The sequence below is a fragment of the Cyanistes caeruleus genome, chromosome Z (genome assembly GCF_971803275.1).
Source record: "Cyanistes caeruleus chromosome Z, bCyaCae1.hap1.1, whole genome shotgun sequence".
NCBI classification, from domain to species: domain Eukaryota; kingdom Metazoa; phylum Chordata; class Aves; order Passeriformes; family Paridae; genus Cyanistes; species Cyanistes caeruleus.
This window is the reverse complement of record NC_141732.1, coordinates 3813321-3835770: the sequence shown is the minus strand read 5'-3', so window position 1 is coordinate 3835770 and position 22450 is coordinate 3813321. Positions and strand designations below refer to the sequence as shown.

At 38.2% G+C, this 22450-nt stretch overlaps 1 protein-coding gene across 4 annotated transcripts in view; it reads left to right on the top strand.

Annotated features, from left to right (window-relative positions):
- The window catches only part of MEGF10 (multiple EGF like domains 10), an 85684-nt gene that overhangs the window by 17167 nt on the left and 46067 nt on the right, over positions 1 to 22450 (top strand). For all 4 annotated transcript variants that reach the window (XM_086869695.1, XM_086869696.1, XM_086869694.1 and 1 more), the window contains 4 exons: positions 2180 to 2311; positions 4929 to 5030; positions 5757 to 5857; positions 10873 to 10965. In XM_086869695.1, the coding sequence (XP_086725821.1) occupies positions 2196 to 2311; positions 4929 to 5030; positions 5757 to 5857; positions 10873 to 10965 (412 nt within the window). In that variant the 5' untranslated portion in view covers positions 2180 to 2195. The remainder of the gene's footprint in view (positions 1 to 2179; positions 2312 to 4928; positions 5031 to 5756; positions 5858 to 10872; positions 10966 to 22450) is intronic.

Below are 22450 nucleotides of genomic sequence, written 5' to 3'. Positions count from 1 at the left end.
TAATAAGTAGAATAATAAAAAATAAAAAAAAAGTTTAATTTCCTAAATTATTTTACAGAGATTTAGGGAAGTACTCTTCAGTTGTTTTGTGAAGCTGCACTGCTTTCCTGTTAAAATTTTTAGATAATGGGCCTGGGTTGAAGTTGAGGGAGACAGAGAAGTCTGACCTGAACAGACACTGCACCTGCCTTAAAGTTCCTGCCTGAAATAGGAATAAAGATACAGCTTTGTCAACAAAAGATTTTGCCTCAAATACTGCAGAAAAAGCTAACAGGCAGTAAGATTTTAGTGTCCTGTTGTGGAAGGAAGTCCTGGTGGTGAAACACCAGGGATTAACTTAAGTTTGTTGGTTTTTTTCTGTGTCATGTGTGCACTAATTTACACAGGCATTCCTCAAAATGAGCGTTTTCAGTACTTTAACTATGGGTTCCATGTACATGTAGATAATGAAAATACTCTTGTGTTATTGGGTGAGATAATTTGAGCAATATATGGTATGAAAAGTGAATCTCTGAACAGTTTTCCTTGGAGAAAACTGTAGGCAGCAAGAGTTAAATGAGTCATCTACATCTTTTATTGCTAATATCAACACTTTAGCAATGCTAATCAGCTGTACTGATTTTCTGTTTGGATTTTCCTTAATAATTAAGCAAAAGATCTGGAATGCAATCAAGTTTTACTCTAGGGGGTTCATGCAAATTTATTTTTTTTTTAATTTTAAATTTTGTTAAATGTATCCTACAATGGAAAGTTGCTGAAGTTGAGAATAAAAGAAAAAAAAAAAAGGAAATACCATTTACAGTCCGCTTAATCAGAGTGAATATTTTCAATGAAATCACTACTTCACTGCATTTATTAGCTGAAAATACAGCTGCTCTTTAAATAGCTGCATATAGACTACTTTGCTGCATGTAGAGAAATAGTTACAGACTATGAAATATCTTTCAGCAGCTTGATTTTTCAAGATTAATTTGGGAAAATGGGATCATCTCTGTATCCTCAGATACCTTAGATGTCACAGTTTCTTGTTGTGAGCTTTTTTTATGCTGACTTACGAAGTAAGGGTTAAGTAAGACTATTTTGTCTCTTTTTTTTCCCCATGGCCCTATGTTCTTTTTTTCTCATAAAATAAAGTGATTCCTGACATTTGCTTTATTCTGTTCCATAATATTTAAAGTAAGAAATTGCTATTTCTGGATTAATTTACTTGGTTAAAAATGTTTATATTAAATCAAACATATTTACTAGAAATTATTTTCTCATTATATTACAGATTAGATTAAAGGATCTTATTTATATGAGATATATCTCATATAAACATTAGAATATATGTTAGAATTAATGTGTATATAATATTAGAATTATAATGTAATTATATGATATTGGGTATAATGTTAGAATTGGTGTGTAAGTGAGGAAATAAGGTCAGATGTTCACTGAGACAGAAATGTAGCTTAAGTCATTACAAATAAATTACATGTTAATAGCACCCATTCTGGCATTTGTGGATTAATGACCAGTTGGATTAAGAGTGTTTCAGCACGAAAGTTAAAACAATTTGTTTAGTGAAAGTGTTAGGATAATCTTTTTTAGACCTTCATGTCACTACCACAGCTCTTTTTAATGAGCGTTTATTCTGTTTGGAAACTGTACAGCCAGCTGAGGAGGGGGAATTAAAATAAATTAAATTAAATTAAATTTTGGGGATCCAAGTTTAAAGAGCAGTGACAGTGCAGGGTGACATGTGAGGCTGTGCTGGCCATGGGGAGCACGTGGGGAGGCACAAACCTTTCCTGTAAACGAGGGACATGCAGGGCCCCTGGTGCTGTGCCTCTCCACTCTTGCGGTCTTGAGCAAGCGCCAGCCTTTATCCCAAACCCCAGCTCTGGCTCTCAGAGTGGGCAGAGCCTGGCTGAGCACACCCAGCCTGGGTGGCTGCAGCTGGACGGGACAGCAGCACCTCTGAGATGCAGTTTTTCCACCAGCTGACCCCGTGTGAAACTGCTCTGTTTGGGTTCTTCTTCTTCTTCCCAAATGGGCATGGTATTGCTGCTGCTGGGCAAGCAGGTGTGTGTTCCTTGAAGTACCCTTTGCTTTAGGTTGATTATAGATGGTCAACATTATTGGCTAGTTTATATTCTGTATGTTATTAATGTATTTTTTTTTTTTTTCTTCACAGTCACCTCTTTGGAAAGATGGTTCTTCATTTCAACTCCCTTTTTGGCTTCTCTGTCATTCTCCTGTACCACTGGATGGGTTCAGCTGTGTCTTTGAATCTGGAGGATCCCAATGTGTGTAGCCACTGGGAAAGGTAATACTTTCCTTTTGGAAAAATAAGTGATATAAATTGTGATGTAATCATTTTGCATTGCTTTAGTTGGCATGCTTCAAATTACTGAAAGCTTTTAGCTGAGATTAAAAATGGAGAAAAAAAAATTACCTTTATTGCATGGGCAGGTGAGTTCATGATAAGTAGAAGACTATGGGCTGAAATGCATCTTTGCATTGGGGGTTAGGATGCAAAAAACCACTACAGTGGTACTAGCAATGTTACACAACCATCTGGGTACAAGAAGTGAGTAAAAATAGCTCTTTCCAATTTAGGTGAAAATAAGTTTTACATATGCAAAACATAATTAACCATACTGGAATTTGGCCAAATTTGATTATGCTGATTTTCTCCTATTCAGCACTCACAGCATCTGAATCAAGATTTGTTGTTTAATTATTTTGATGAGGTTCAAAAATTTATAACATGCAAAATTAAATTCATCATCAATGTAGTTGGTCTGTTTGTTCATCCAATTTCATGTGAATTGCAAAATGCCACAATGGGCAGGAGAGGTTGAGCCTCAAGCATCTGCTGAAGTTCTTTCCTTGTGCAAAGGTTATGACAGTGAAAACAAGACTTCTGTTCTCATTATAACTGTTGTGCCTGTAATTGATCAGCTGGTCCATGAGAAAGTCTTAATTTTCACAGTTCAACTTGAGGATGTCAGTATTTTCTGCACTTAATGTAAACTGTGTTTTATGCTAAATCATGGAGAGTGCTGCTAAGCCACTGTACATTTATTTGTGATTGTTATGGCTGAATCTTTACAGAGAAAATCGAAACTTTTAGTTACTTTTTTATAAAGTCTCTCTATTAAAAAAAAAAAAAACCAACACTTGAGGACTTTGCTTGGGAATTTTCCTGAATTTTATGTGAAGCATTTGGCACCTCTGCCTCAGCTGCTGTGTTTAGTTCATACAACAATGTTTATATGAAGTAGTCACCATAATAAGTACCTGTTCAGAGTAGTCAGGCATTTGTCTATAATGTTACTGGATTCTGTCCTATAATGTGTGCTTTGTTTGCATTTTTTGTAGATAAAAATGGTTTTGGGGGAAGCTACAGGATAGTAAAGGCAGAATGGGAAAGAAACCCTGAAGACAGCTATTCACACTGTGTAATATAATTTAAAACAAGCTAATCAAAGTCTTCAGAAGGAAAAAATATACCGAAAAATGCATCTAGCAAGCATGCCCACTTTGTTCCATGGACATTTTTTCCTTCATGTGCTGTGTCTCAGAAACGGGGCGGAGCTCCAAATAAACTTGGTGGAACATTCACGCTGCTGCCCAAAGCAGGTGACAAAGGGACAGAAGTATGAAAGGGCAAAGCCCCAGACAGAAGCTTTTGACTGCCACTGGCACTGTTGTGTGCTTTAAATAAAAAATAAACCTCAGTCAGTACTAAAATGGTCTTTACAAATGAACTGTGAGAAGAGCACGGAGCCAGCATCCCACTGGTATTTTGTTGGGCTGGGACAGCTGGGTGGATTAGGGCTGCTTGCCTTCATTCAGGAAAGCAGGGAGCAGGGTGTGTGCCTTTAGGGGTGAGTGGCTCTGGATGTGCTTCCCCTTGGTGTAGATGGTGACAGCAGGATGAGGAGACTGTGGCTGTCACCCTGCAGTGGGTGCTCAGGGGTCAGGCTGTGACGAGTGAAAGTGAGGGAGAGCTGGGCAGGCTGTTCAGTGTTTTGGCTGGTCCTGGGAATCAGAATCCTCCTGCTGCAGAAGCTTGCCACGCATTCCTGTATTTTCAAGCTGCCTTGCGCAATCCAGGACTGGCTGCCAGCACAAACAGCCTCTCGAAGAGTTTTCTAGGATGATTCAATATTTTCCCCTTTTGCGACAGGGCTCTGCTCCTGTTGCCCTACTGACAGCTTTGGAGGCTCTCAACATGGATTTGTTTCTAGGACACTGTGTAATTTGGCAAAAAATAAGAGTAGGATTTTGTATAGTGTTTCTGGGGGTGTGGCGTGAATGGTTCTGTGCTGAAAATTATCCAGTAAGCAAAAGAAAGCAGGGTCTTCAGTATTCATTAATTTTGATTGCTGATTGGACTGTTTGGTGGTATGCCTGTAATATAATTTTTCAGTAATTACTACTCAGTTGTATCTCCGTGTTAATATTCACTTAGTGTCTAAATGTTTTCCTGTAGGCCCAGATACAGTTTTTACAAGAAATTTTTCAGAAAGTCCTATTTTTCTATTTTGAGTGATGACAGGAAAAACCTAATTTTCTGTTTCCTTAACTAGCTGTCCAGTTATCCAGTTGCATTAATAAAAGTTTCCACAGGGGAACACCTAATACATGCTGCTGCCATTTGCTGCCTGTTTGAGATACAGGTGTTCTGGTTTTAAGAAAATTTAGGCTAACATTACTTTTCTTTAAATGTCAAGTAGTGGAATTTCATCAAATGTGCTACACAGTAGAAACATGATGACTCTCTGTACGCTTTTCTTCACAAGATTTCTGTTTCGTTTTTTTAGACATGAGTGTTTTGTTACATTTATTCCATTCTGTAAAAGACCTAATGAAATGAGACTGTACTAAAAGCACTTGCTGGATGATCTCCCTTTTTTCTCTCTGTCTCTCCCCAGTTACTCAGTTACAGTGCAAGAGTCATATCCACATCCTTTTGATCAGATTTACTACACCAGTTGTACTGACATCCTGAACTGGTTCAAGTGCACGCGACACAGGTGATGTATAAATCCTAGATTGATGTGTAAATCCTAAATTGACAATAAAAATTGTCAATTTGCTGATATTGTTCAGATTCTTGATTCAAAATCAAGCATGATATGTAGGATTTTTTAGCTGTAGTACCCAGCCTGTCTAACTGCTGTGATCTGTGTCAACTGGGAAATGCCTGTCCAAGCAGTATTACATGCATTTTATCAGCAGGTTGGGGTGTACCATCCCATGGAGTGCTAACAGAAAATGAACAGCTTGTGAAAAACTAAATTCTCCAGACCCTGCAAGGTGTATTTGTTCAGAAATATCATGGATATTTATGCATTACCCCTTGCTGCCTGCAGTGTTGTGTTCTGAGGGTAGTAAGTGTATGCTTCTTGAAAGAAAAGTAAAAAGACTTGTTGAAGGAAACTTCTTGTGCAAGAGGAAAGCAAGGAAGGGATCAGTGATTAAAAACTGGTGACATCTATGAAGGGCATTTTCCTCAGAGGAGTATTCCCATAAGAATGAACCCTTACAAGTGGGAAAAGTGCTGTTTTTTGACCAGCCATGAGCATAAGGCATTTCAGGGAACCCCTTTGACTCTTGAACAACAGATAAATCAAGACCACTTGAAGCATTTCTTTCCTCTTTTCTTACGACACCTGAATGTTTTTTTTAAAATGTACAAGAATATATCCTGTCTTGTTTCTGACCCAAGCTACGTGACAAACACTCACTCCTCTCCTCAGGATCAGCTACCGCACTGCCTACAGACATGGTGAGAAAACGATGTACAGGCGCAAATCCCAGTGCTGCCCTGGATTCTATGAGAGCAGGGAAATGTGTGTCCGTAAGTTCAGCTTTCCTTACTTCCTTTTCTCTTTCTTTGGCTTTGAAATTGCATGCATCCACCCCTGTGCTGGTGTGACTCCCCTCTGGTGGGTAACTTTTGGAGGCCGAGTTGCAGGGTTACTCATCTGTGATGCATGTGCAGCTCTCACTGAGGCCAGCTGGGATTGTGCAAATGGCAGGATGGTTGGATTTCAGATGTCCCAGTGGCCAGCCAGCCTTGATGTGGTTCTAAATAATGGTCCTGTGGAAAATGCACAGGGCAAGCATCAGTGTTTTCCAACACAGCAAATAAACACCAGGTTTTAAAACCACGAGGGAAATGGAAGTCTTTTCTCCTTGGATCCAGTAGATCCTCATGTTGAACCTCTCTTGGAGACACAGAGGTCTTTTTTGGAGGTCTCACATCCCTTTTTGGAGGTCTCAGAACCTTTTTTGGGTGGGACATGCCCCTGTCTCCTCATCTAACCCACAGCTGCGAAAATTTGTGTCTGGGGGGTCTGGCAGCGACCTTGGCTCAGTTTTTCTCTCTCTTGTGTGGCCTTGTACAGACTTAGGGAGGTCTTAAAATGTTTTTTGCTAAGAACATATTTTACATCCTGGAATTTGGGAAAAAAAAAAAAAAAAAAAGCTTTGATTCAAAACATTTTCTGCATGTGAAAAAGCAAGGTCAAAAATATTTGTAAAAAAAAATATATCCGATATCAGGTTGGGAATGATTTTAGCCTTTTTGTTTGTAATATGTATATATATCAGATTTAAAAGAACCACTTTCTGACTACATGTGATTGTTACACAGCATATATGAATAATAGTTAATTTTTATTATATTGGTAGTACATTAATATTTATTATATTGGTAGTATACTTTTTGAAGTGTGTTACAGTTTGACTTGTGTGACAAATATGATGGTGATTCTCTTATGTGACTGCAGGTTTTACACAGCCATAGCATATGTAGTAAATTCATTGTGTTAACATAATGATACTCAGAACCTGAAAAATTCAAATTCCATTGGACATACTAATTTTTCCTGTTATTACATAAAAGCATGCCTGATAATGGTACAGGACATATCTGCTCTGACTTCTGAAGTGGTTGCGGAATGCCTCAGACTTTAAATTATGTGAAAATACAGACCCTTCAGTGTAGCTGAGTTTGCATTTATTTGACCTTGGAGGAGAGAGAGAGACCTTCAGCCTTCATAATCTCCAGCTGGAGCATTTCTGTTACTGCAGTTTTATTTTCCATGAAGTGTGGATTATTTTGTTTAGAGGCATGCAAGATGCCTCTAGAAGGCTAAAATCCTTGTGATGCTGTTGATATTTTGTTTGTTTCTCCCTTTATTTGACTTCTCAATTTAGAATGGTAAATTAGAAAAGTCTACTGCTAGATGATTTTGGTATGACTTGACGTTGCGTGAATTAGAATTTCATTGCTTCTTCTCAAAAATAATAGGAATCTGTGTTTTATTAGTTGTGGCATTTCACTTAATCTTAATTTAAATTTAATGGTATTAACATTTTAAATCCAACATTATATGGGGTCAGTATTTGGACTGTTTTATAAAAGTGTAGATACCTTGTTTGTAAGTACTAATTACCTTTCACTAAAAAAGAGTGCTTTGTGCTGTCCTCATGAAACTCATGTTTATAGAGGATATAAATAATGTATAAATTTCTCTCTTCTGCCTTCACTATTGCCAGTACCTCTGTGGAACAGTAGGTTGACTGGACCTTGGGTTGTTATTTTTGCTCCTAAAAATTTTGGTGCACATAGCAATGTTTACACCTGATGCACTGAGATGATCTGAATGCAGTTTATGTGCAGATACAAAGGCAGAACAATAATCCTGTGAAGTTCTATAAAGGAGCTTACTCCTGGCCTTAGCAACTCCACCCCAGGCTGAGTGACAGACTAAATTTCTTATTAATTTTAAAGAATTTCCTGCCACTTGTCTGCTGCTATCAGTGGCAATCCCTAGGAGATTTGGCATGATAGGCTTAGCTACAGACTAGAAACTTTTTCAGAAGGAGCTTTTTTATTTATTTTTTTTTTAGCATGTTTCTGGAAAGAAAGATTTCAAAGGCTTTAAGATATTTTCTTGTGGCTTTATTGAAGATGGACACACAAGCAAAGGTTGATTGTTCCTGGCAGCTTGAACATTAACCTCACTTAGTTTCTAACACTGTAATACATTTCTAAGAAACTTAATGGAGACCTTTGTTGAATTTTCTCAAAACATGAAATAGAAAATGAACCATCTATCTTAAGATATAACTGAATATCACTCACTTTACCAGCAAATAGCCATCAAGCACAAGATCAAACAAGGGGTATGTTCTAGCATACAGTGTAGAAGGATTTATTTGAAAAAAAAACTGTTTATAATGTAGATTAATAGATAATTGATTTTTTTTTCCCCATGACAAATACTTGTTTCAATGAGTTTGGAAGAAGTTGGAGTTAAACCTTGCGATCATTTACTTTATGTGCATAGTTACAGCCAAAGTGTTCCAATTTTATGTTAACTGGTTTATGGCTGGCTTTTCCAAGTGAAAAAGCAACTGATCCTAAAATGCATGCATAAACTTACATCAAAGATAAAAATACATTTCTTCAAGTTTTCTTTTAACATCAGATAATGAAGGCAAGACTGTAGAAAAGATCTTGACAAAAACAGTAAGGCACAAATGAGAAGGGCAAATAAGATGTAAAAACAAATGTTATAGAGTAAACCCAGACTGCTTTTCATACTATAATTGAGCTTTCTCTTGGAAAAAAAGAAGACATGCCAGTTGCTGCCAGGATTTTTTGGTGCTTCTTCATACTGGTCAGTAATAAAAACCCAAAACCTTAAAATTAAGTTTTTCACCTGCAGCTATATACTTTTTTTAATACCATGCCCAACAATTCCACAGAAATAAAGATAAAGTAGTTCACCTGTTCCTGGTATCATTCATGTCTTTTCAGCTTTTTTTTGGTGCTTTTTATGTTGTCCTCATCTCTTCGTAGCTCTGGGTAGTAAATTTTGCTTCTGTCATCCCTGTGTCCACTGTGACATGTTTGGGGTTTTTTTAACATGTCCTGTCTTATACAGATGTAGGAATCAGCTGCCAAGAATCAGTAAGCCCAAAAGGTGTCTGAAGAGTGATTTCTTTTGCTAGAGAACAGATTTTTATGTATATCCAGAATGTGGATCTGTGTGCTCAGCGTGGCACGAGGGGCAGTGCAAGGAGATGGGTCTGGTTTCTTGCAGCTCCTTTCCTTTCCTGTTCTGTTCCAGCTGCCTCACAGAGGAGGTGGTGGAGCGTTGCCTCACTGTATTTAAAGCTCAGTGCTCAGAAATTTGGGCTGAGCATGTTTTCATTCCCTGGGTTATTCACACTACTGCTCACACTGCATGTTCAGAGTGACCTCCTGCTGCCTCAGGCTTTGCTGGCGAGGTTTTTCACACTTTTGGTTTGTGGAGAGCCTCAGTGCCCAAGGCAGCACTAACTAGGAAAGAATCTTCAAAGATACAAGTGATTCACGTCAAGTTACGAGACTAATGGAAAATTGTGGTGTATTATTTAAACTCAGTCTTTCCATAATACATAAATAGGCAGCAACACCTTTAGTTAATGCCTTGCTTCATCAAACGTTTAAAAATTATTATTGTCTCTTGATTTCTAATGAAGGTCATTTTAATGCATGTCTGAAAAGCAGCTTGTTAGAAATAGTTGGGAATGAAAACTAAAGGCTGTAAAAATAAGCAGTTAACAGCCAAGATCCCATATAATCAAAAATTTATATTTTATATATGATTATGTGGTTTTCCTTTTTCTTGGACGCACTAAATGTAAAGATGACCAATGTGCTTCATCATCTTTAACTAGAGAAAAACCCAGAACATTTGAAAATACTTTACCTAAATATCTAATTACTCTAGAACTTTTTCAATCAATTTAGAACCAGAGTGTAGCCCCTTTAAACTTCTTTTAATGTTTGTCTCTTTCCCCTTGCTAACTTGGTATTCATTGGTATAGCAGTCAGATTTCTACTTCAGTTTCACTGGGAATGTTGGTACAAAGGAAAATCTCATCCTGTGCACATTTTCTAAGTTTTAGTGTTGTTCAGAGTAGAAGGAAATTATTACAGTGCATGTATTTTGGAAAGGTAGGGGTGTTTTGTGATTAATATGATGCCAGCAAATTGTTGCTGGTCAGAGATTCTTCCTCTTTGGGTGTATTACATTCTGTCATTGATAATGCTGAATATCAAAGCCATTTCAGTTTTTTTTTAGATGTTTCAAATAAAAGATCTGTTTCAAAGTAAGACTTAACTTAGAGATTTGCTTGCAAAAAACCAAAAAAGAATAGATTTCAGGCAGCCTGTTTAGCACTTAGAATAAAGGTTGCAGTGATTCATAAGGTTTATATGTTGTGCTTTACTTTAATCACTGTAACTGTTTATCCTTCAATTGAACTGTGCAACCATTTGGAAAAGTCAGTATTAAAATACTGTCTGTTGCAAATCATATTTTATCCATGCTGTTGCAAAAGAGAATTTCTTTGGAATGCCTACTGAAGTTTCCCTCTTTTTCTTGGCATGTGGGTTTGCTTCAGAGAGTCACAGGATGGTTGAGGTTGGAAGGGCCCCGTGGAAGTCATCCCATCCAAATTTCAGGCAGGGCCAGCCTTGTCCAGGACCATGGTCAAATGTGTTCCCAGCCTGGATCATTTGGCTCTTTTTTCATTAAATTTGGACAATTTCCTCAGAAGTATTTGAGTAATACTAACACATTTATTAGCTGGAGTTTTCAAACTTAAGAAAAATAGAAGAGACTGAAGTGAAATATATTTTTAAGAGATGCTACCAAACATGAATACACTGGTATTTATTTTGCTTCTAAGAGGTACAATTTTTTGAGACACAAAAGAACTGGGTTAGGACTATTTAAGAGTATTTTAAAGAAGATTTTTCCCAGTGGTAGTATTTCTCTAATTGTTTTATTTTATTCCCTCCTCTGGCAGCTCACTGTGCTGATAAGTGTGTCCATGGCCGTTGTATTGCTCCCAACACCTGTCAGTGTGAGCCTGGCTGGGGAGGACCCAACTGCTCCAGTGGTGAGTTTTCACCTGCTTCTGCCTGTCTTGTACTCTTTCCATGGTGTTATCCTCTCTTCTGGACAGACAATCATCAGTTCTGTGCTTGGGCTTCTGCTGTCTGATCAGGGCTTTTTTCTGAGTTATCAGGTTACTCTGTGTAACCTGATTTTTCTTCATTTACTTGCAAACGGTGTTCCCTCGTAGCAGCACTAATGAGCTTTTTTTTCTTTCTTTCTTTTTTTGTGCTCAGAAACAAGCAGATAGGAAGGTATCTGGAGTACAGACATAATTTTACTTTACATGTAAGAAAAGCTCACAGTTTTTATTTTACTAATGTGCGAAGTTTGATGGTGCCAGGTCACATTTAAAAGTTAGGAGGAAAGCCTTCCTAACAACTCTGTCCTCCTTTTTCATTCTGCCACTGACTCAACCATTTTTCCCTTCACTCTTCACTCCCTGAACTCTCAGTGTCTTTCCATTGTACTCTGGTCAAATTTCTCCCACTTTCTTCTCCTTTCCCTTTGCCATAAGAGCATGTGCAGGAGGTGAGGGGAGCAGAATTGTGCAGAACAGAAACCACTACCTTTTCTTCCCTTTGGTTGAAACACAATTTCTCAAAGTAATTGTTCAATTCATTGTAATTCTTTATTTATTCCAGCCTTGTAACTCCCTTTTTTAAGGTCTTTAAAAATTTATTTTTTGAGGTTGACATAAAATCACATCTTTTGTAACAATCAAGTTCAAGGTGGGTCTCTGCTAGTGACTGTCCAGCTGAAAGAAATGTATTTTAGCCAACAATAAAAACAATTGTATGTACAAGTTAAATTCCATAGACCTTACAAATTTCTAGCAAATGGCAAAGATATTGCACTGCTAGTTAACTTAATACATTATTCCTATAAAATTAACAACTCTAATTTATTTTTCTTTTTTTAAAAAAAGGAAGTTTTCTTCAATTTTCAAACATGTTGCTATCATAACTCAGTTCATCTGGAGCTGCTCTGTTGTTCCAGCAGCATGTTTGTTGGCATGAAGAAGAATTTAAGCATTTTAAAATTAATTACACCATTTTTTGTGTAATTTTCATGTATGCTTACTTGGGATTCATGTATAACTCCAAATAAACACCGAAGTTTTGCATAAGGCATAAAAGTGAGAGAGCCATTGTTCTTTGTAACAGAGTGTTGCTGTAAGACTGGTCTTAATCTAATGTACTGAATTTTCAACATAAATCATCAAAACCTGCTATCTTTCTTTCTGAAAACTTATGTATTGAGCTCTTCTGTAGCTGATCAAACATGCAGAAGAAATGTGAATCATTAGACAGCACAGATTGCAAAAATACTGTTATATTTATTGTAACATATTACGTTACATGTATTTATTAAGATTTTCGAGTCTGAAACTGTGCTTCAGATGAGACAGGAACCTCTAAATCTGCCTTTGGAAATAACCCTTCGTCTCACAGGGTTTCTGGTGTCCATATCTCTTACCTGTCTGGTGTAATTCACTCTGAATACATCTGCAGCTCTTTTCCTCTGCTTCTTCCTCAGCTGCTTGCCTTTTGTGTACCTTTGAACAGTGATCTCTGGAGAGGCTGGTGATCCTCTAAAGGCTCCTGTATAACATTAGGGCTACCTGGAACTGCCAAAATTTGTTTGGGATCACTGGTAGGAGAAGGAGGGAAGGCTGAGGAAGTGGGTATTCCTGTACATGTGCTACAGCAACATTTGTTCTGAGATTTATCCCCTTCTGTGTCGACAAACCCAAGAAAGTTACTGATTTCACTCGATTGTCCTTCTGAGCTTGAGAGCTGACATTTGCTGCTCTCTGTCCATGGTTTCCTTATCTGAAGAGCTACAACACAGGTCAAACTGAATTGAAAAACAGTGGATAATGTTGGAAATAACAGTAAGTGAGAGGTGCTTGTCTTACTGAGCTTCCTTGTTGCTTGTCCAATGTAAAAGGTTTTGATCCTCTGCCTTTAGTTGGATTTTCTGCATGATCCTGAACTTCTCATTTTAGTCACAGAAAGGTACAACGATACAAAATAAACATCTATGCTTTTTTAATAATATTTTTTTTTATATAGCAAGTTACTAATTCAGTAGGAATAGGTGCGTATTTCCCTACTGTAATGATGTCCATCAAATAAACATTTTCATTACTTAACTGAATGGTGGAACCATATTAGAAAGACAGGCCAATGTTTTTGTAGGGGAAAGGTTCAGGGATTTTATGGCTGCTGATGACCAGATAAAGTGCCCTGACTGAACAGAAGATAATATCCTCAAAGGGTGAGGTATTAGGCCAACTTCCAGATGTAGTCATCTGTTCATTTTCATGGACTCACACATATTGGAAGGAACTGTTCTACCTAGGGACAAAACATTTTGCAAAACTGCAGAACTAAACACTTTCTTCCAAATTGCTGTCCTATCTCTATTGGAATTGTTTATTCTCCTTACAAAGGAATTTTATCTGCAAGTATCTGAGAACAAATTCAGTCCTGTTGCAGCATCTGTCCATCTGCCAACCCCCCAGACTGATTTTTATCTGTTGTTTCTCAGGAGGGAATAATTTTTTTGGGTGACTCCCATTTCCTTTTGTAGCAAATATCACCTCCTTATTGCCATGACTCTTTGCCAATTCCTGAATTGTTTAGGTCAGTGGCTGCTCTTAGTTTAGGGAGAGAAGGCCTAATGTTTGACCAAGAGTGCTGAGCCTGTCTTTTTTCAGTGCTCAATTCTAGCCCAGACCATGACTCTGCTCCCCACCACATCCTCTGCCTTTCTGAAAAAATTACATCCCAGCTGCACAGAAAACAGGATTGGATCTATTCTTCAGCAAGCAAAACCTGAGTGGTGGTCTAGGGGTTTTGTTAATTAAATAACGTTTCCTTGGGGCTTATTTCCTGCACAAGGTGTAATTTTTCTTCAGGTATTTTCTTTTATTTAAAGGAAATAGAGTGTATTAGGCAGTGTTTACTTGCAGTTAAAGTCAGTGTGAGGTGGATCAAGAAGGTGATGAAAATGTAGATAGACCTGAGAGGAAACACCACTTGGATCAAGAGATCACCTCTTTGCAAAGCACTTGCATTCTGGTGGGAGAGATGGCAGTCACGAAAAACAATTTATTCTAATAAAGATTTATTGATTGAACACAACAGGCAGGACAAGGGAGTGCACAGAACATGTGTTGAGTGAGTGAATCAGCAGAATCCATATGCTGTCAGCTCCCCTTTGAAGAAATACTTGTGAATTCCAGAAATATAAGTCGGAGAGTTGTGAGCTGGGGAAGTGCAATATTAACAAAAGCACATGGACTGCTAAATTATAGGTTAAACAGATAGATTTTATTGACTCTAAAAAACTAACACAAAATTTATTGATTTCAGTCAATCAATCAAACAAACTAACACAACTTTTCCCTCCTGAACTAAATTACTGTTTTGTCAAATTTTTTAACTGCCATGTGTCAGACTGGGTTGTTTTGAAAAGTGCTTTTGACTACAGGCTGAGAATAGAATAGTCTTTTGTAGAAGTTGCTACATGTGCTAATAGTTGTACATTTAGACCTTGTTGTACATTTATAATTTATGTTTTCTGCCCATTTTCTGCTCACACTCCTGCAATAGTACTTTATATTTATTTATAAATTTTATTTATTTATATTATATTTTATTTCTATTTATATTATTATCTATTTTATAAGAGACGATATATGAGCCTGATTGTGAGTTTTGAGTGGGCATGCAGTTCAGATCCACAGCCAGGACATCCACTTTGTTTTTCTTCTCATGTCTAGCAGTTCACAGATAATTCCTTCAGAAATCAATAGGACACTTTCTGGATAAGCTGGAGCAGAGGCAAAAATCAATATTACACTGACTTGCCTGAGATGGTTATAGCCTTGTGATCCCCGCAGCTGGCATGAGCGGTAAAGCAAAAAAGGGAATGACGTGTCTTTGGTTTATGACTAAAGCATGGTCAGGATTGTTCATGAAAATGGGAGTAGAATTCTTCCATTTTTACTGTGCTGCAGTAATCTTGAGATCTTTTTGAATGACTGAGTTTTAATTTGTAATTTGATTCAGTTGTTGATTAGTAGAGCTTTATTGGGAGTATGGTCTGAAGGCATCGGAGGAGAAAAAGTGGTATAATAAGACATAATTTGTCTCCAGGGTTTTGTAAAACATGAGAAGAAAATAGGATTTTTCCTTAATACTTTAAGCTTCAGGTTTAAGGCTTGGCCCCTCGGAGAAACCTTTACCTTTAAATGGGCTTATTAAGGTAACTTTTAAACTACAGTAGCTCTGCTACTATCAGATTTCCTTCACAGCCGTGGGTGTTTTGTAAAGTTCGCAAATTCCGTGAAAATCGCTCTGTTTTCTTCATGGGACTTGGCAGATGCAGGCCATGGCAGAAACTGGATCCCTTGGCATTAATGTGTGTGAGACACTCACGTGAGCCACAGGCAGTGCCAGTTTCCCAGTGCAGCCCTTGGTTTCCTTTAACCCTGCAGGGGTGGATGTGTGACTTTTCCACTGCACCCCAAGTGACACAGCCCCTGTGTGGTACCTGCCTGCAACCACCTTGCACACTTTGATGGCACAGAGTCCTCCTAAACTGAGCTTTTTTTATTATTATTTTAATTTTTATTTTATTTTATTTTGCCAGGGCATTGCTTTCCTTTTTCCTTTGTCAAGAGCGTTTTTAACTAATGCAGCTTGCAAGACACGCTTAGGGAGTTAGCTCATCCCTGAGTTTTCCAGGCCATCCAGCAGGCTGCAGAAATGAGTTCTGGTTTTAACCACATCCTTGCATTAGGAAGGCTTGGTTCCCAGAACTGGGGAGCTGGTAAGCACACAGGCAAAACTGCAGAGTATCCTGGCAGAGAGCTGTTTTCTCGTATGGAAAACGGAGAGAAATAGGTTATTTAAGTAGTGCAGAACTGTCCCCAGCCCAGCTCCCAAAAAAAAGTGCCAGCGGGTCATGAACAATCTTAAATTGAACCTGTTCATATTTAATGTATCTTCCCTATGTTCACTACCCGCAATTCTTCTATAATTATTGCTGCTGTAACTCCCCCAACTGACTTCTCAGTTTTTCCAGCTGAACACTTCATTTTCCTCTCTAACAAGGCTGGATATCTTTGGGCTGAAAAACTAACCCACCAGCAAGTCAGATGAGGTGCAAATAGGAAAAACAGATATTTCATGGAAGTTGCCATCGCATTCATTTTTCACAGTCACTACAGTGTCACTGTGGTAGGTGGCATCAAAATTTCCAGGGATGCATAGCACCTCTCCTTGTGTAGAGGTTCAGGACAACTATGCATTTGAAATAATAATATTCTTATGTTTAGCATATTTTTGGTACTTGTGACCATTTTGGTTTGGAAGTCCTAGGGAAATTAATAGATTTTATGGCCACGCTTCAGAATTTTGCTTAAGGACTGGATCAGTCTTTAGGCAAAAGTAGAAACAAAAAAAATTGCCTTCTGTGAAACAGAGTTATTAAATTTGTTTATGTTGAGATTTACTTAAAGGAAGGCATTCCAGTAAATGGTAGTAGTTTTAATGCTTTGTAAATATTTTCTGGACCAGAGAAACTTTTCATTTCTGCTTTTCACCGTTTTGGAAACCTAGTAATTTGTACTGTTTGCCTAAGCTGATTTTTTGACTAAAGTCTGTGGGTTTGGGATTTTTTTTCCTAGTAACAGTGCATAAGTATTTTTAGTGCTGTTTTCATTTCAATTTGCCTTATATATTGGCGGGCTTATATATTTTCAGTGGCTCACTTCGTAGGTTTTCAAGGATGTGAAGGATACCATTTGTGGCTAATTAAAAAAACACAACTAAGATGACCTTCAAGTCATTGCAAAGAAACCAAACTAAAATAAAACAAAAAAACCCAAAACCAAACAACAAACAAACAAAACCAACAAACAGCTAACTTATGGTTCCTACAAGGACATCTCTGCAAAGTTAGGGTCATGGACAGAATGTAGTACAAGAAAGTTCTTAAATTTTTTTCTATAATAATAATTATTTTTAACAGGTTTTATCTCAGTAATGTGATAAAACAAATACCAACAACCATCTGTGTGTGTTTTCCTTATCAGTTATCCATCCTTGTGTTCTGCTGTCCAAAGCACTTTAAAGAGTCTTGGAAATTTATGGCATGTGAAAGGCATATATTTCCAGTCTTTCATAAGATCTGAAAAACACATTTCCATTGTTCTTCCACTTCACGGATCAAAAGGCTTTTATAAAGTAAACAAGAAAACCCCCTGAATTAAGTTTAAGCTTAGCATTTTGAATAAAAATCCTTTCTTATACACAAAACAAAAAGTAACAATGAAAAATACGCCACAGGGTAAAAGGCCTACAGTATAATAAATGCAATGAGATAGAAACAAAAGACTGAAAGAAAATTCCAGATCCAATAGAAATGGCATTCTGGAAAAAAAAAAAAAAGAAATTCCATGCATTTTTGTGACTGGGATGTAGGTAAAGTAGGTCTTTTAGTAAAAGAAAATGGTATTTTATAATTATTATGTGTGGTTCTCTGAAGGAAAAAAAAAGAGATTATTTGTTTTTTAATATGCATGTGTCATTTTCGTAGCATTTTGATATGATTAGAACAGAACAAAATAAAAAAGAACAAAACATGGAGAATAACCCATGGTTTTATGAAATAATACTTTGAAGATTTTCTGCAGGATGTTTTTATTCTAGTTTTCAGAGTAGCTGGCTTTGTTTCCTGGCTTTCTTGACTCATCTCTGAAGCTGCTGTTTGCCATGTTCCACATTTGCTGTCCAGGCTGACAGACAGGCTGATGTCACCAGGGGCTTAATGCATCTTGTCAAATTTGAAACACACTTTGAGTATTTATAGCTTTCAAAATCGGCATGAATTTATTTTTACTTGGCTTAAATTCCAATTGGGAGAATTTTTATCTGTTTCCTATCCTGCAGGAATATCCTAAGGGAAACAAATGCAATCCATTTAGATCTGCAGATGGAAATAGCAGAGAGTAGTTTCAAGAGCACTCTCTAAACTTTACAGTAGGTGTGATGTGAGTATCGATTAGTGATAATATCCATATTTTTGTAATTTTTTTGCTTAGAAAAATCAATGGATTTCCCTTCTGTTGACTCTTGGAGGTCACACCCTGGGGCATGTCCAGGGATTAGCAGTCTTGTTTGTAGTAATGAGACTCTCAGTGGGATACTTGTGGATAAATCAGAGTTTTCTCAATATTGTCTTTTTTTTATCTCACACTATCTATGGTTAGCTGGAGGAGAGGAGAGGAGAGGAGAGGAGAGGAGAGGAGAGGAGAGGAGAGGAGAGGAGAGGAGAGGAGAGGAGAGGAGAGGAGAGGAGAGGAGAGGAGAGGAGAGGAGAGGAGAGGAGAGGAGAGGAGAGGAGAGGAGAGGAGAGGAGAGGAGAGGAGAGGAGAGGAGAGGAGAGGAGAGGAGAGGAGAGGAGAGGAGAGGAGAGGAGAGGAGAGGAGAGGAGAGGAGAGGATGATGAAGCTATGGACAGCTTGTTTGTTTTACATGCTGAAGCAAGGAAAATCACCTTTCACTGTGTTGGGAGTTTTGAGGGTAGATAGGTAGGAGTATGTATACTTGCCAGTGTTAGGTTATTCTAAATTTATACTTCACAATATTACATTCCAAGGGAGGGAGTATTCACTCCCTGCTGTCTGTGGTAGGGAATTTTGTTTTCAGTTTTTCTAGAAGACCATAAAAATACATAAGCCTAATTGAGTGATAAGGATCTCCTCTGTTTTCAAACAGCAGTGTGTATTTCCAGGAACACACTGCAATGTGTCTTGCAGAAAGATGGGTAAGATAGACTAAAATCTCATTTAGTTGTCTTGGTGCTACACATGAGACACCTGCAAGAAACTGACAGCGAGGACCGTAAATCTTCGTTTTGCTGTAGTTCTTCTCCCTCCCCAATGGCACAAAAAGCAGTGATCTTTAAAAATAGCATTTCAATAAACATTGTCTGGCTTCAGTGTGAAGTTATAAGGGAAACTGTGGCATAGTTAAAAGGTAGTTGCATGTTAAAGCTTCTAAGGAGGTTTTTCTTCTGTTCTTTGGCTTGATCTGATAGCCTTATATGTTTCTTATTATAGGCCAACCTTTAGCGAAGTGTAGAATTTTAGGTGGTCAAGGTGGGTTTATCAGGAATAAACTGGGACTTGCTTGCACACCTATTTTTTGTTGCCCTTTAATAAAATCAACATTTCTAAGAAGCGGGAAAAAAACACACAAGCGCGTGGCCATATTTAGTTAAAAGTGTTTTTTGTATATAAAGAGCAACGAAGTACTTGCCAAATTCTACACACGTTCCAGATTCTTAGGAAAAAAAAAAGAAAAATTAAAATATCCAGGCTCCCACCACCCCAGTTTGTAAATCACAAAAACCATTTGCATAAAACCATGTTTAGCCCAGCGCAATAACAACATGCTTTACAGTAATTTTACAAGAAAATCATATGCTATACAGGAGAACCTTACATCTTCAAAGATGCTACAAAAGGCCCCACATTGGTAGCAGTTTCCATCACAGGTTTCAGCTGCTTCTAGAAGGTGGGGTTTTTTTGCCATTTAATCCTTAAGCTTCTCCCTGTTTCTCAAATCACTTGATCAGCAAGAGTTTTTGTCGTGGTAGACCTGCATAGCCTTAGAGAGTCTTACCACAGTGCTCATGTTAAACAGAATTCATGTAGTGCAGTGCTCTTATTCCAAAGGTGAATTCCTACTTCTGCTCAACAAACCAAAGCAGAGAGCAAAGTTTTCCTCTCTGTGGCATTGTGTGATGTGCACAGTGCATGCTGTGGTGACAAAGAAGATGTTCCCAGATGAATAATAAAAGGAAAATATTTTAAGAAGATGTGACATTAATATCACAGTGTTAAAAGTGGTGTTTATGTTCATTTTGGTTTTTTCCCTACTGCATAAGGGGAAGACAGAAAGGACCCTGTGAATCTGATACAAAAGCTGACAGGGAGAGTAAGTCTTCTGTTTAAAACATAAAAAAAAGTGTGAAAGGCAAAGAGGGCTTTTTGTAGAGAAGGTGTTCCATGTAAGAACAGTTCTGTAAGGATCAACACAAAAAATTAGTGCTGGTTTACTGGCTGGGTTTTGCACCACCTCTGAGTGGTTCAGACTTCGCAGGAGTGATTGGGGCTGAGATGCACAATCCTTGTGCTGAAACCATTCTGAACATTCTCTCACCTTTCTGTGTTGCTCCCCTTTCCCCTTGTGCTGAGAGCCATGGTATCACAGCCCTGGATCTGTCCAGAAAATCAGTGTATGAGGATTTTGCAGCTGCCTGCTTGTGGTGTGTGCCCTGTGCATGTGTGCCTGTGACCTGGCTGCAGCCAGCACAGCTCTGCTCCTTAAACTCCAGCTGACACTCTGTAGCCTGGCAGTAGCCATGAACTCCAAGACTGTCCCATTCCACCAAATTAGCAGATGAGTGTGACTTCCAGCCCAGCTTTCTCAGTGTCTGAATCCTAGAAATAGTCTGAGGTAGTAATCGGTAAATTTAAGCTTCAAAACTAATTCTAAGTAATCCAAAATTGCCACAGGAAACATTTCTACCCTTTGCCTTCTTCTTTTCTAGTACTAAACTGAGCATCAGTTTCTGAAAAATCACTCTGATTTCCTATGGAGAATATTACTGATGATCAGTCAGGGGACACAGAGGTAAAATGTGTAATTTGTCCATCTTGTTCAGTATTATTATTTATTCCCCTTAATTCTGCACATTTCTCCACAGTTCTTCCCATAAGTCACATGTTGGTGACAGACCTTTTGGGAGGGGTTGTGGCAAAACTGTGCTGGGGAATATAATGAAAGATTGTGAAGTATTTGTCATTCACCTGGTCATTGCCAGGGGAATGGTCCTGAGGCTGAGAATCCTCTTGCCAGCCTTTGGATGTGCTTTTATTGTAAAGATTTCCTGTGAACATAATGAGAAGGCCATGCCAGGAGGCTAATTAATGGTTATTAATTAATAACCGCACAGGGCGGTGTATCCTCCTCAAGTGAGGCTGGGTGCTGGATGCAGTGGCAGGTGCTTGGTAGAAGTTTCTGGTCCCTGTGGCTCACAGATTTGTTACACTGGGCCTTCAGGAAGCTGCAGGAATGTTGGTGGCCACACCAAACACCCCATTCCCAGCAGCTGGTAAAAGAGCACAGCCTCTCACTTACCAACCAAGAACAAATCTTCTCTTGCCAGTCCCATCAGGGCATGGTCTTGCCTGAGCTCTGCACTGGAACAGTTGTGGTGTGGCAATCAGTCTGAATTCTTCCGTCTATCAGACATGCCTGGACAGGGCTTTTTGGGTTTTGGAGTTTTAAAAAATTATTATTATTAATTGCTTGATTTATTAATTAATATTTCCCTGAGGAATGGCAGAAATTGAAATTTTGTCTGAAAGGAAGAAGACTTTCATCTGCAGACTAATGTGTTAATTTTTAAAAAACATTAAAAAAATTAGGGGTTTCTGCTCTATCATGACAAAAGACATGAGTTTCTCGGGCATCTTGAAAGCCATACATGTCTTTTTTTTTATTCCAAAATAGCTAGTTGAGGAAGAGGAGGAGGACTACACATTCTACTCTGTGCAGACATGTTGAAAATGTTGGAAGTTATCATGGCAAGAGGCAATTTGAGAGATGCAGCGTGCTGTAGGCAGCAGCACATTACAAAACTGTTGTAGACCTGTTGTTTGTCCACAACAAAACCCACACATCTTTAAAGAGAAAGGCCAATAATAATAAGATGGGCAGTTGTTCTTACAGCCCAGCAGCATTGCTGGGTGTTTATAACACATGACACTACTTTCTGTTGCTCTCTGTTTTATTGTGTGTAAGTGCTCACAATATCTCCATTTATGGATGCATGTTCTAGTGACCTATCCTGGAGAAAAGAAAAAAACTAAAAAACCAACCTTAAGGACTAGATTCTTGAAAAGACCCTAATTCCTTTTTATTTGTGTAGCCTGGGTGAACAGCTCTTACAGCTGAATAATTCCTACCCTGAGGAGCATTCTTGAATTACTTTGCATTAGTCTAGGAAAGTGTGCCTGTTCTCTGCCTGGCTTTTTTGCCCCAGGAGAAGACTGGGAGAACAATGGTTGTCAGTCTCCAAGAGGAGAGCCTGGGCTTACAGTCACTGCAATTGAGGCTTTCCCATTGTGCTGCTGTTATCAACAGAACATAAAAATAAAATCAGACCATTTGACCATATGATTAACACATTCCTGTTGAACTCCAGGTGACCCTAATCTTCTGGCTCTTTACAGAACTCCTGTGTTTCTTAGGATAAAATTTCTTCCTTAACATTAAGTTCTTTTGATGCTGAAATACCCTCTGAATGGTTTGCTTATGGGGCTTCAGTGGGATGCATTGGGGCAGACAAGAAAAGATGGATTTGAATGATTGTAAAGACACACTGGATAACCAAATTCC